Below are 13,037 nucleotides of genomic sequence, written 5' to 3'. Positions count from 1 at the left end.
ACAAATTGGAGCTGAAATAAATTTTGTGTGAAAAAAAGTTAAATGTTCATTTTTATTTAAACATTCCAAAAATTCCTGTGAAGCACCAGAAGGGTTAATAAACTTCTTGAATATGGTTTTGAGCACCACGAGGGGTGCAGTTTTTAGAATGGTGTCACACTTGGGTATTTTCTATCATATAGACCCCTCAAAATGACTTCAAATGAGATGTGGTCCCTAAAAAAAAATGGTGTTGTAAAAATGAGAAATTGCTGGTCAACTTTTAACCCTTATAACTCCCTAACAAAAAAAAATTTTGGTTCCAAAATTGTGCTGATGTAAAGTAGACATGTGGAAATGTTACTTATTAAGTATTTTGTGTGACATATTTCTGTGATTTAATTGCATAAAAATTCAAAGTTGGAAAATTGCGAAATGTTCATAATTTTTGCCAAATTTCCGTTTTTTTCACAAATAAACGCAGGTGCTATCAAAGAATTTTTACCACTATCATGAACTACAATATGTCACGAGAAAACAGTGTCAGAATCACTGGAATCCGTTGAAGCGTTCCAGAGTTATAACCTCATAAAGGGACAGTGGTCAGAATTGTAAAAATTGGCCCGGTCATTAACGTGCAAACCACCCTTGGGGGTAAAGGGGTTAATGGTCAAGTGCCATTCGAATCTTGAAGGCAAGTCATGCATACTGTAAATTTTTTCCTTGGCCCACTAGTTCCAAGGTAAAAATCAGACATGTGCACTGCCTCATTGAATAACATTTGCCCGAGTGCTATCCAATTTTTTGATGGTTCTCACTTGGACCGAAAATACGATTGTGTGCACAAACCTTTTACAGTCATGCTGTTCAGTTTTGTGTTAATTTATCAGCAGGTTTTTGAAGTAATCTGAGAGCAGCATCATATAGAGGCAGAGACCCTATTTACAGCAATGTGTCACTTACTGGTCTGCATGCTACCATTTTGATACAATCACTGTTTTCTCTGTTGCAGATCTAGAAGTGCTCAAATGCTGAGCCCTGTATAACCTGCCCAAACTACTGATTGGCAGATTTCTGTGTACAATGACAGAGTGTTGCTGATCAGTAATAGGGGTGTGATTGCACAGAGTAGGAGGACCACATGGTATGAGAAACCTAGTCCTGTAGTGATAGTCTCCTGCTGATAAATCACTGATTTTATTGAAACAGCAATGCAAAGCCTAGTATGTGACACATTACTGGATATAATTAATCTATCAGCTCCTGCATCTTGCTGCTCTCAAATTACATAGCAAAAATGTCTGACAGATTTTCTTCAAGTATTTCCCTTATATTAAGATTTTAGTGGTTGATGAGCCGGGGTTTCCATACTCCTGTTCCCCCCAGCTTTGTCAGAGCTGTCCAAAAATGGCATGAGAACACCATAATTTGGACACCTTTTGCTCAACCTGGCATTGCGCCAAAATGTCGAGATTGTTCAAAGCTTTTTACACGAGAATTCTGACAAATAACCTTTGCTGAATTGGGCCCTTAGTGTTTATATCTGTTGCTTTGCATTAACAGGGAGAAACCACTTACCAGTTTTCAGGGTGCATGTGTTCCGAAACACGAGGTGGGCACAAGGTATTAGACACTAAGGCCGGTGTCACACTAGACCATAATACGGACAAGTGCTATGCGATAAAAAATTTGCGTAGCACTCGGACCAATGTTAATCTATGGGGCAGCTCCTATCATCCAATGTTTTCTCGGCCGTATTATACGTGCGAGAGAAATCGCAGCATGCTGCGATTTGCACCATATATCGGCCGAGAATTGCCAATGAAAGTCTGAGTGCGAGAAAAACTCACCATCAATGTGACTTGCGAGAAATACGCATCTGTGTCCTTTAGAAAAGCCGGCAATTCAGTGCGGTGTAATGTAAAATCACATTGACAGGTTAAAATAGAATATATAAAATAAATGTCTACACATAGTATAGGTAGATAAATATGTATATATTGTAAGATTGCGCTTACCACGTGTCTTGGGGGACACTCGCTTGGCCGCGATATTTGGGCACACGGGCACGGTTTTTCTCACTAAACAGTCTATTTGGTTAATTAAGGTATCATAAACCACATCATGAGCAGTCCATTTACACACTGTACCAGGACATCACATCAAGTTTCACATCCTTAGTCTGCGGCAACTAAACACGCTAGTCCTCTCCTGACCAGTTGCCGTGGGTTACCACATAGTTAATAGAACATCACAAGCACCAACAGTCTGTATAGGTACTTGACGGGAGCTCCTGCTCCACCTGCTGACTCCTTGTCAGTCCTCTCTTCTGGGAAAGCTGCCTCACGGGGATCACCAACTTGCCTGGTCGGCACACCTTAGTCAGTCCAGACCCCCCGAAGGATGGTAGCTTCCCCAACACAGATCGTCCAGGTCCACAGTCTCTCAGGTGCTCCAGGAAGACTCCACTCACAGGAGCTTCCAACATAGACTGTCCAGGACCATGATCACACTCTGCTCTTCAGGACGTCCATCACACCTGGGACCGTCCAACACAAAGGCATGTGGCCTGTCCAGGTGCTATTCAGGACTTCGTCCAACACCTCAGGCATGTGACCTGTCCAGGTGCTATTCAGGACGTTTGTCCAACACCCCTGGCCACCAGGTCAGAAGCCCCACCATGTGCTCTTCAGGGAGACGACACTCCCAACACATAGGCTCTCCAGGACCTTCCAGCATAGACCATTCAGGTCCACACTCAGCGACCATGTGACCCACACCCTGGTCACATTATGAAGCTATGGGAGTGTGTGTGGCTAGTTTATAACCCGGCAATCTCTCATAACTAGCCTAATAAGTCTCCCTTACAACTACACAAACTCTTGAGGGACTACAGGTCCCAGAAGAACAACATTACATAAGACTTACTACGCAGACTCCCTCTGCGACACATATCGGCCACTTACAATTCTGCCAGTCACTGTTTCACCACCATTATAACAACAGATATGCCTCCATACATATGCCAAGGAGCACACACAGCGCCCCCTAGCTGCCACAGGGGTCATTGCATCACATACCCCCCTGTTCAAACTTGTGGGGTTGAACACCTGTCATACTCCCGGGGTTTCAAGACAGGTCACGCATATTACCTTGCCCTACCAGTCGAGAGAACTATCTCAGTCGGCTTTGAGCATCACACATCATCACACCCTTGTTAGGTTTACCCTGCCCCCAGCGGTCAACTTGTAGGCCTTGAGCTTTGGCCCTCAAGTCATAGTGTGTCTTTGTCACCAAACCTTTAGTCACCACACTTTCCAAGTGCACCCCATTACCCAGCCTTTCTCTCCATGGCCGCCACCCACGGTTATTGCGGTCATGAGTCCACCGTCCAGTCGAGCCTAGCGACTGATCTGAGTCTGACCTTTCATTACTACATCTACTACTGTCCATGTACCTTAACTTTGTACTGGGAGTAGAACTGCCACTTTCAGATATTTGACCCCCTTGTCCCTCTGAACGTCTTTGGCTGCCAACATTTCAATCAATTGGGCGCAACAGTCCTGTAAGGCGCCGCCTTTCAAGCCTTAACTGCTCCATCTCTCTTAGATAGCGAAATACTGACTCTGCTGGAGTACCATATGGTATAAGACTCTCCTCTGTTCCCACAACGAAGAAAGGAACCATACCCTTTTTCCGGGGCAACTGTACTTCTTGGACACCAGGTATTCTCAACCTCACCATTCCAGATTTATCCACCATCTCTTGCATGGCTTGACTATTTCTTCCAATGACTTTCTTCACCATAGAGACGGGTACCTGTATTACACCTTTCTGAAGACTCCAAGCTTTCCTCTTATGCTCCAGCCGCCTAGCAGTGTCTTAATTTTTCAATTGGGCCATCCACTTTGTGCGCACATGTCTCAAGTGCACGTCACTCAGGGTGGCTACTCTCTTCGCTGTGACATCAGTTTTGGATAGTATCACTAACTGACTTTTCTGGGGTCCAATTCACCTTACATGCCTCCACAGCCTTCTTGCACCCTTCATCTCCCTGGCACATGCCTCTCTCAGGTCTTCAGGTACATCTATCATGCACTTGAACAAGGAAGTCTCTTTCTGCTGTCATTAGACACCCATCTTGTTCTGCTTCCAGAGCCAACTTTCTCTGAATGTCACCAGCTTCCAGATGTTTGGCCAGGATAGACACCTGCCGCTCCGTCTTCTCCCAGGCTGCTTTATTCATTGACTGACTTTTTGCCAGGTGATCTCTGAGCTCCGCCACCTCTTTCTCTAAGGCACCCATACGGCACTCAGCAACTACACAAACTCTTGAGGGACTACAGGTCCCAGAACAACAACATTACATCAGACTTACCACGCAGACTCCCTCTGCGACACATATCGGCCACTTACAATTCTGCCAGCCACTGTTTCACCACCATTATAACAACAGATACGCCTCCATGCATATCCAGAGGAGCACACCTAGCTGCCACCGGGGTCACTGCATCACAATATATATATCATTGATACACATATATATATCTTTATATTTCATAGAAAGTTAGCAGAATAGCCAATAATTCAATTGTCAGGTCCTGTAAAATCATTGCAGAACTCGACAAGATATGAGACATGGTTTACATAAAGTAAACAGTTTTTTATATGTCCCTCACTAATAATGTTAGTAGTGTGTGTAAACTTTTGGAGCTGTAGGTATTAAATTAAAGGGTTAGTTCACGGAAAAAACTGGCATGGGCTCCAACACAATTTTCTCCACCAGAGAGAGAAAGCCAGTGACTGAGGGCAGATATTAATAGCCTAGAGAGGGACCATGGTTATTGCCCCCCCCCCGGCTAAAAAAAATCTGCCCCCAGCTACCCCAGAAAAGGTGCACCTGTAAGATGTGCCTATTCTGGCACTTAGCCTCTCTCTTCTCATTGCCCTGTGGCATTGGCATATGGGGTAATAAGGGGTTAATGTCGCCTTGCTATTGTGAGGTGACATTAAGCCTGGTTAATAATGGAGATGTGTCTATAAGACACATATACATTATTAATCCAATAGCATGAAAGGGTTAAAAATACATACACACATTAAGAATAAAGTATTTTAATGAAATAATTAAACACACATGTTTAACATCTGCATTGCACTCTCAATCCAAGCAAAGCCCTCGTTCTTCTGTAAAAAATAGTAAAATAAAAAACCAACAATATCCCATACCTGCCCGCTGTACAGTCAAGTCCCACGCTGTAATCCATCTCAAGGAGCTAAATAGTTTATAACTCGGAGCGGTGCTAATGCTACTGGCCGGGCTGTAAACCAGGGAGGAATGAATGAAAAGCTACCTGCGCAGCCTCCCCGCCTGATGGGACATGAATTCATTAGCGTGGGAACGTTTTTGAACATTTTTCCATGTTCACCTGAGTTCACCTCAGGTCAGGCGGGGCCGACAACCGCTGACGTCACTGAGCATGCGCAGACTCCCTGCCTAACTCATGGTGAATGCTCAGAAACATTCCCACGCTTAATGAGTTCATGTCCGGTCAGGCAGGGAGGCTGCGCAGGCAGCTTTTTAGGGGCTCTCCAAAGGTGACATGGCGTCTGCTAATTATTCCAGCAAATTTTATATTCAAAAAGTCAAATGGCGTTCCTTCCCTTCCGAGCTCTGCCGTGCACCAAAACACCAAAACAGTAGATTTCCCCCATATATGGGATATCGGCGTACTCAGGAGAAATTGCACAACAAATTTTGAAGCCCATTTTTTTTCTGTTAGGCTTGCGAAAATAAAAAAAATTGGATCTAAAGTTAAATTTTTGTGAACAAAAGTTAAATGTTCATTTTTTTTCTTCCACATTCCATTAATTCCTGTGAAACACCCAAAGGTTTAATAAACTTCTTGAATGAAACCTTGAGGGGTGCAGTTTTTAGAATGGTGTCACTTTTGGGCATTTTCTGTCATATAGACTTCTCAAAGTCACTTCAAATGTGATGTGGTTTCTAAAAGAAAATAATTTTGTAAATTTTGTTGGAAAAATTAGAAATCGCTGGTCAAATTTTAACCCTTATAACTGCCTAACAAAAGTAGATTACAAAAATTGTGCTGATGTAAAGTAGACATGTGGTAAATGTTATTTATTAACTGGTTTGTGTGACCAGCTCTGGTTCAAGGGAACAAACATTAAAAGTTTGAAGATTGCAAAATTTTTCACATTTTCTCCAAACTTTTTATATTTTCACAAATAAATGCAAGTCATATCAAACAAATTTTACCACTATCATGAAGTACAATATGTCACGAGGAAACATTCTAAGAATCAGTGGGATCCATTGACGCATTCCAGTTATTTTCATAAAGTGACACTGGTTAGAATTGTAAAATTTAGCCTTGTCAGGAAGGAGAAAACAGGCTTCAGGGTGAAGGGGGTTAATATTTGGTTGCACACCATTTGGAATAAATAACTGCAATCAACCTATAACCATCATCAAGTTTCTTCCACCGCACAACTGGAATTTTGAACCACTATTCTTTTGCTCCAGGTCTCTCATATTTAAATGGTGCTTTCTTTCAAGAGCAATTTTAAGATCTCTCCACAGGTGTTCAATGGGATTTAGATCTGGACTCATTGCTGGCCACTTCAGAACTCTCCAGCGCTTTGTTTCCATCCATTTCTGGGTGCTTCTTGAATTATGTGTGGGGTCATTGTCCTGCTGAAAGACCCATGACCTAAGACACAAACCCAACTATCTGACACTGGGCACTACATTGCGATCCAAATTCTTTTGATAATCTTCAGATTTCATGATGTCTTGCACACAGTGAAGGCACCCAGTGCCAGAGGCAGTAAAACAACCCCAAAACATCTTTGAACTTCTACCATATTTGACTGTAGGTACTGTGGTCTTTTCTTTGTAGGCCTCTTTCCATTTCTGATAAACAGTAGGATTATGTGCTTTATCAAACAGATGTATCTTGGTCTCATCTGTCCAAAAGACCCTTTCCCGGAATGATTTTGGCTTACGTACATTTTGGCAAATTGCAGTCTAGCTTTTTTATGTCTGTGTTAGCAGTGGTGTCCTCCTAGTCTCGTGCCATAGTCTTTCAGTTAAAACAAATGTCGATCGATAGTTTACACTGACACTGATTCTCCCTGAGCCTGCAGGACAGCTTCTTTGGAACTAGATTGGCGCTGCTTATCCACCATCTTGACTATCCTGCGTTGCAACCTTTCATCAATCTTTCTCTGCCGTCCACATCCGGCGAAAGTAGCTACAGTGCCTTGGGTTGTAAATATCTTGATTATGCTGCACACCGTGGACAAAGGAACATAAAGATCTCTGGAGATGGACTTGTAACCTTGAAATTGCTGATATTTTTCAACAATTTTGATTCTCACATCCGCAGACAGTTATCTTTCTGTTCATTATGATTAGTCTGGCGCACACAGACACACAATGCAAAGATTAAGTCAATTTTATATATATAATGATATCAAAAACAAACACATTAAAAATTAAAAAGAATATACATTAATCATAAAACCTAATAAATAGAACAATTTCTGATGAAAAATTCCCTTCAAAGTTGCAAAATAAAGAATGAGATCTCAGATGACAGAGTGGATTGCAGTGATAACCATCATTCTTGTGCGAGTGAGGTAAAACTGGAAAAACAAGCAACTTAAGATATCTGCTGCAGTGTATTTGCATCTTCAGGTGACATTCATAAGAGCCATACTATTTATCAGAGTATGTCAAATTGAAATCTCTTCTGCAGAGATAAATGATATGGCCTCTTATTTTTTGCCAATGCCTTCAGTTAAATAACCTCCACATTTCCATCTCTTCAGATCACAATCACTCAGATGTGCAGCGACACAATTCAGTCTCCATGCATTTTTCATGTTTAGAACTTGCGCTCATGTCGCATCAGTCAGAGAAGAGAGGATTGATTAAGGAGTAGTTTGACGACGTGGCTGATTACTAGAGATCAGAATACAGAAGTGCGGCTGTAAAGAAATATACTGCTGCAGAGTTTTAACAGCTCTTGAGGGAAAACGCTAATAAGAGTTTCACCACCAAAACAAGCATGGCATTACATTGAGCACAAAGAAGACATTTCATAAAGAAAACAATTATATTCATAATTAACATTTTAAAATATACATCTGAGAGCACTTAAAACATAAAAAGAGACAGATTTTCTGAATTCATTCATGAAAATAGCATAATTTGTGTATATTAGGCACTAAATTAATAAATATGTCCCGTAGGCTTATGTGAATCTGACACACATTCTGCACATTAGCAAATTATGAATACTGTCATGATCATGATACTATATAAATATATATGACTTCTGACATTATCTATGAAATGTTTTCTTTCTTTTTATAAATATCCTTTTTATAGTATTATTCCAGTTGATTAGTGGCTATACATTTTTCTTTATAAATTACAGACTCAAATTTTTTATTTTCTGAAGTCCTACAAAGTGGTTTTTAAATTTTGGCTGAGTCACAGGGTTTCATATACTCTTTTGTCACATCCCAAGCCTATAAAGCTCAGAACACACTGATCTAGTCTAATGACTGTGTGTTTCATTTTTTTTTCTCCGGAAGATTTTCAATTATCTGTTCTGCGTGCAAAAAAAACCACAGGCTTATCCAGAGAGCAGAGCTCACTCAGCCTGCTAGTACTGTCATTAATCAGATTCATGTTTCTGTTCTCTTTGCCATCTGTTTGATGACTGCTTTTCAGGTTTGTGCGCAGCGTTATTAGTAATTTTTACAAGTAAATGTCTGAATTATTACATGTCATTTCCTTTTGACAGCGGGTATGAACAGGACAAAAGTGTGTTGCTTAGAAAAGAATGGGAAAGACGAAGTCAAGATGTACAGCCAAGTGAGAATATCTTTCTTGCCAATTATCCCCTTTTCAGCGAACCATACAAGGTAACATGAACTCATATCAGTTCTCATAAAATAGAAAAAAAAAAGCACTTTTTTTACCTATAGGACCATGTTAAAACTAGTGAATTATTTTTGACACCTACTTATCTGTATTCAGCAGCATGCAATCATTTATACATCTACTGGTTTGGCTTGTGACAGTACAATGACATTGCTGCAAAAGAAACCTTGAAAGTGGAACAATCAACACTTGCATCATAAATATGTTTGCATCAGAACAATAGCGCTCTGAAAACTATGGTCTCCAATAATTGGATCAAAGAACAATAGTTAAAGTGATCATTTTGGCTTAATAGTTGCACTGAGTATCACCTCAAACAAAGTAAAGCCAAAGTAAGATTGTTACCTAATAGTCCTCTGTCCTCCATAATATAAATTATATCGGGGATTGGAGATGTGGCTTTCTTATGTGCTTTCTTACACATATCCATAGATTGGAATGTTAAAATCATGATGAACTTCAACTGCCACTGTATGCGAAGTCATTGCAGAAATTCTGTCGTGGGGTAACATTAAGACTAGAGGTAGAACAACTGTCTCTTGTAAGACCTGAAATAGATTTTATTGTTAATGTTTATGCTCTCTTTGTACTTTATTTTTGTGTCGGAAGGCTGCAGTACTGCATATGTCACTGTATACAGTCATACAGTCATTGTAAAATAATGTACACCGTGGTTGCCTCTATTGGAATACGTTATTGTATACTATGCTTTTATATACAGTGAAAATAAAATGAGAGCATAAACTTACGTTTCCTACTGTATTTTACTTAAGATATGCAATAATAGAAGCTTCTTTTGCAAAGCACTGAATATAACTATTTAATTTGTAAAACATCTAGGAAGCTTAGGCTACGTTCAGATTAGCGTTGCGCGCCTCTGCGTCGGCGACGCAACGCACGAAGAAACGCGTGCAAACGCACGCAAAAACGCTGCGTTTTGCGACGCGTGCGTCGTTTTTTGACGAAAATCGGACGCAAGAAAAATGCAACTTGTTGCATTTTCTTGCGTCCGACGCTAGCGTCAAAAACGACGCACGTGTCGGAAAACGCAACAAGAAAAACGCATGCGTCCCCCATGTTAAACATAGGGGCGCATGACGCGTGCGTCGCCGCTGCGTCGCCCGACGCAGCGTCGGGAAACGCTAATCTGAACGTAGCCTAATGCCTGCATCCTCCCTTTTGTTTCCCCCACTGCCCAGGAGCTGTAGTATGATCAGCCCATGTTCCTGCACGGTCAGACACAACCATTACACAGTACATAGCAGGGGCACATTTATAAGATTATCTCAGCACAGGAACATTTTATTTAAACAAATCCAGTTGTGGAACTTAATATTATTCCAAAATCTATTACATTTATTAATTGAAATATACTTTGTTTCATAGGAAAACCCCCCTTTAATGTAAAGGGTTTGGGATTTTGTTAATTGTGCATTCTCTTACAAAAATGTGGAATTTCTAGATCCCTTTATTTTATTAAAAGTTTACTGAATCCAGTGTAGTGTCTGAAACATTTTTAGTTAATTCCTTAGTTAAATTTTCAGGTGTAGTGTGTGAACTTTGACAGCCTGGATCTGATTCTTTGTAAGACTACAAGTGCTTCTCACAAAATTAGAATATCATCAAAAAGTTAACTTATTTCAGTTCTTCAATACAAAAAGTGAAACTCATATATTATATAGAGTCATTACAGACAGAGTGATCTATTTCAAGTGTTTATTTCTGTTAATGTTGATGATTATGGCTTACAGCCAATGACAACGCAAAAGTCATTATCTCAGTAAATTAGAATACTTTATAACACCAGCTTGAAAAACTATTTTAAAATCCAAAATGTTGGCCTACTGAAATGTATGTTCAGTGAATGCACTCAATACCTAGTCCGGGCTCCTTTTGCATCAATTACTGCATCAATGCGGGGTGGTACAGAGGAGATCAGCCTGTGGCACTGCTGAGGTGTTATGGAAGCTAATGTTGCTTTGATAGCAGCCTTCAGCTCGTCTGCATTGTTTGGTCTGGTGTCTCTCATCTTCCTCTTGATAATACTCCATAGATTCTCTATGGGGTTAAGGTCAGGCGAGTTTGCTGGCCAATCAAGCACAGAGATACTGTTGTTTTTAAACCAAGTATTGATACTTTTGGCAGTGTCGAGAGGTGCCAAGCTCTGCTGGAAAATCAAATTTCCATCTCCAAAAAGCTTGTCGGCAGAGCGAAGCATGAAGTGTTCTAAAATTTCCTAGTAGATAGCTGCACTGACTTTGTCTTGAAAAGACACAGTGGACCTACACCAGCAGATGACATGGCTCCACAAACCATCACTGATTGTGGAAACTTCACAGTAGACCTCAAGCAGCTTGGATTGTGGCCTCTCCACTCTTCCTCCAGACTCTGGGACCTTGATTTCCAAATGTAATGCAAAATTTACTTTCATCTGAAAACAACACCTTGGACCACTGAGCAACAGTCCAATTATTTTTCTCCTTGGCCCAGTTAAGACGCTTCTGTCATTATCTATTGATCATGAGTGGCTTGACACAAGGAATGCGACACTTGTCGCCCATGTCCTGGATGCATTTGTGTGTGGTGGCTCTTGAAGCAATGGCTCCAGCAGCAGTCAACTCCTTGTGAATCTCCCCAAATTTTTTTGAATGGCCTTTTCTTAACAATCTTTTCAAGGTTATCCCAGTTGCTTGTGCACCTTTTTCTACCACACTTTTTCATTCCACTCAACTTTCCATTAATATGCTTGGATACAGCTCTCTGTGAACAGAGAGCTTCTTTAGCAATTATCTTTTGTGGCTTACCCTCCTTGTGGAGTGTGTCAGTGACTGCCTTCTGGACAACTGTCAAGTCAGCAGTCTTCCTCATAATTGTGGAAGCTACTGAAACAGACTTAGGGTACCGTCACACAGTGGCATTTTGATCGCTACGACGGCACGATCCGTGACGCTCCAGCATCGTAACAATATCGTTCCAGCGTCGTAGACTGCTGTCACACTTTGCAATGTACGACGCTGGAGCGATAATTTCATGACGTATGTGCGATGTAGAAGCCGTTGGTTACTATGTGCACATCGTATACAATATCGTGCACACCTTTGTTACACCATGCGATCATGCCGCCACAGCGGGACACTAGACGATGAAAGAAAGTTTCAAACGATCTGCTACGACGTACGATTCTCAGCGGGGTCCCTGATCGCAGGAGCGTGTCAGACACAGCGAGATCGCTGGAACGTCACGGATATATCGCTGGAACGTCATAAATCGTGCCGTAGTAGCGATCAAAATGCCACTGTGTGACGGTACCCTAAGGGACCTTTTTAAATACTTAGGAAACCTTTGCAGGTGTTTTTTGTTAATTATTATAATTTATTGAGATAATGACTTTTGGGTTGTAATTGTCTGTAAGCCATAATCATTAACATTAGCATACATTAACACTTGAAAAAGATCACTCTGTTTGTAATTACTCTATATAATATGATTTTCACTTTTTGTATTGAAGAACTGAAATAAATTAAGTTTTTGAAGGTATTCTAATTTTGTGAGAAGCACCTGTATATTCACATGTTGCGTTTGTTTTTTTGTTTTCTTTTAGCTTTTTTTATGCAAATTTTTAGCTGCCTTTCACAGTACCAGCAAAGCAATGAAATTTCAGAAATCTCATTCACACACCTTGGCTTTTTTCCTGACTGTTTTGTCAGGAGAGCTTAGTTATTGCAAAATGCAGCGTGCCACTTGTTTTAGAGTTTTTTCAGCTTTTTTCACCCAGATTTTTTGTTATGCTCTAAACTTCATCAGCATGCACAAGAGACAAATGTGCTGACAAAACTGCAGTAAAAAAGCACTAAAAACGCAGCAAAAAACGCAGCAAAAACTAAGCAAAGTCTGCTTTTTGCAAGCAGTTTTTCCTTAGCTTAATCTTGGCATTAAAAAAAGCAACAAAAACGCAATGTGTGAACATAGCCTAAGGCCTCTTTCACATGTCAGTGTCTCCGGTACGTGTACTGACAGTTTTCTCACATACCGGAGACACTGACACGTAGACCCATTCAAATGAATGGGTCTATGCACA

The 13,037-nt window shown here is 40.8% G+C and overlaps 1 protein-coding gene across 2 annotated transcripts in view; it reads left to right on the top strand.

Moving 5' to 3' along the window:
- Positions 1–13,037, top strand: part of AFF3 (ALF transcription elongation factor 3) — a 753,993-nt gene that overhangs the window by 221,617 nt on the left and 519,339 nt on the right. For both annotated transcript variants that reach the window (XM_069757526.1, XM_069757527.1), the window contains exon 2: positions 8,820–8,940. In XM_069757526.1, coding sequence (XP_069613627.1) covers positions 8,820–8,940 — 121 coding nt within the window. The remainder of the gene's footprint in view (positions 1–8,819; positions 8,941–13,037) is intronic.

Source organism: Ranitomeya imitator, chromosome 3, assembly GCF_032444005.1.
Source record: "Ranitomeya imitator isolate aRanImi1 chromosome 3, aRanImi1.pri, whole genome shotgun sequence".
NCBI lineage: Eukaryota > Metazoa > Chordata > Amphibia > Anura > Dendrobatidae > Ranitomeya > Ranitomeya imitator.
Note: the sequence above shows the minus strand (reverse complement) of the source record. Positions and strands in the feature narration are given on the sequence as shown.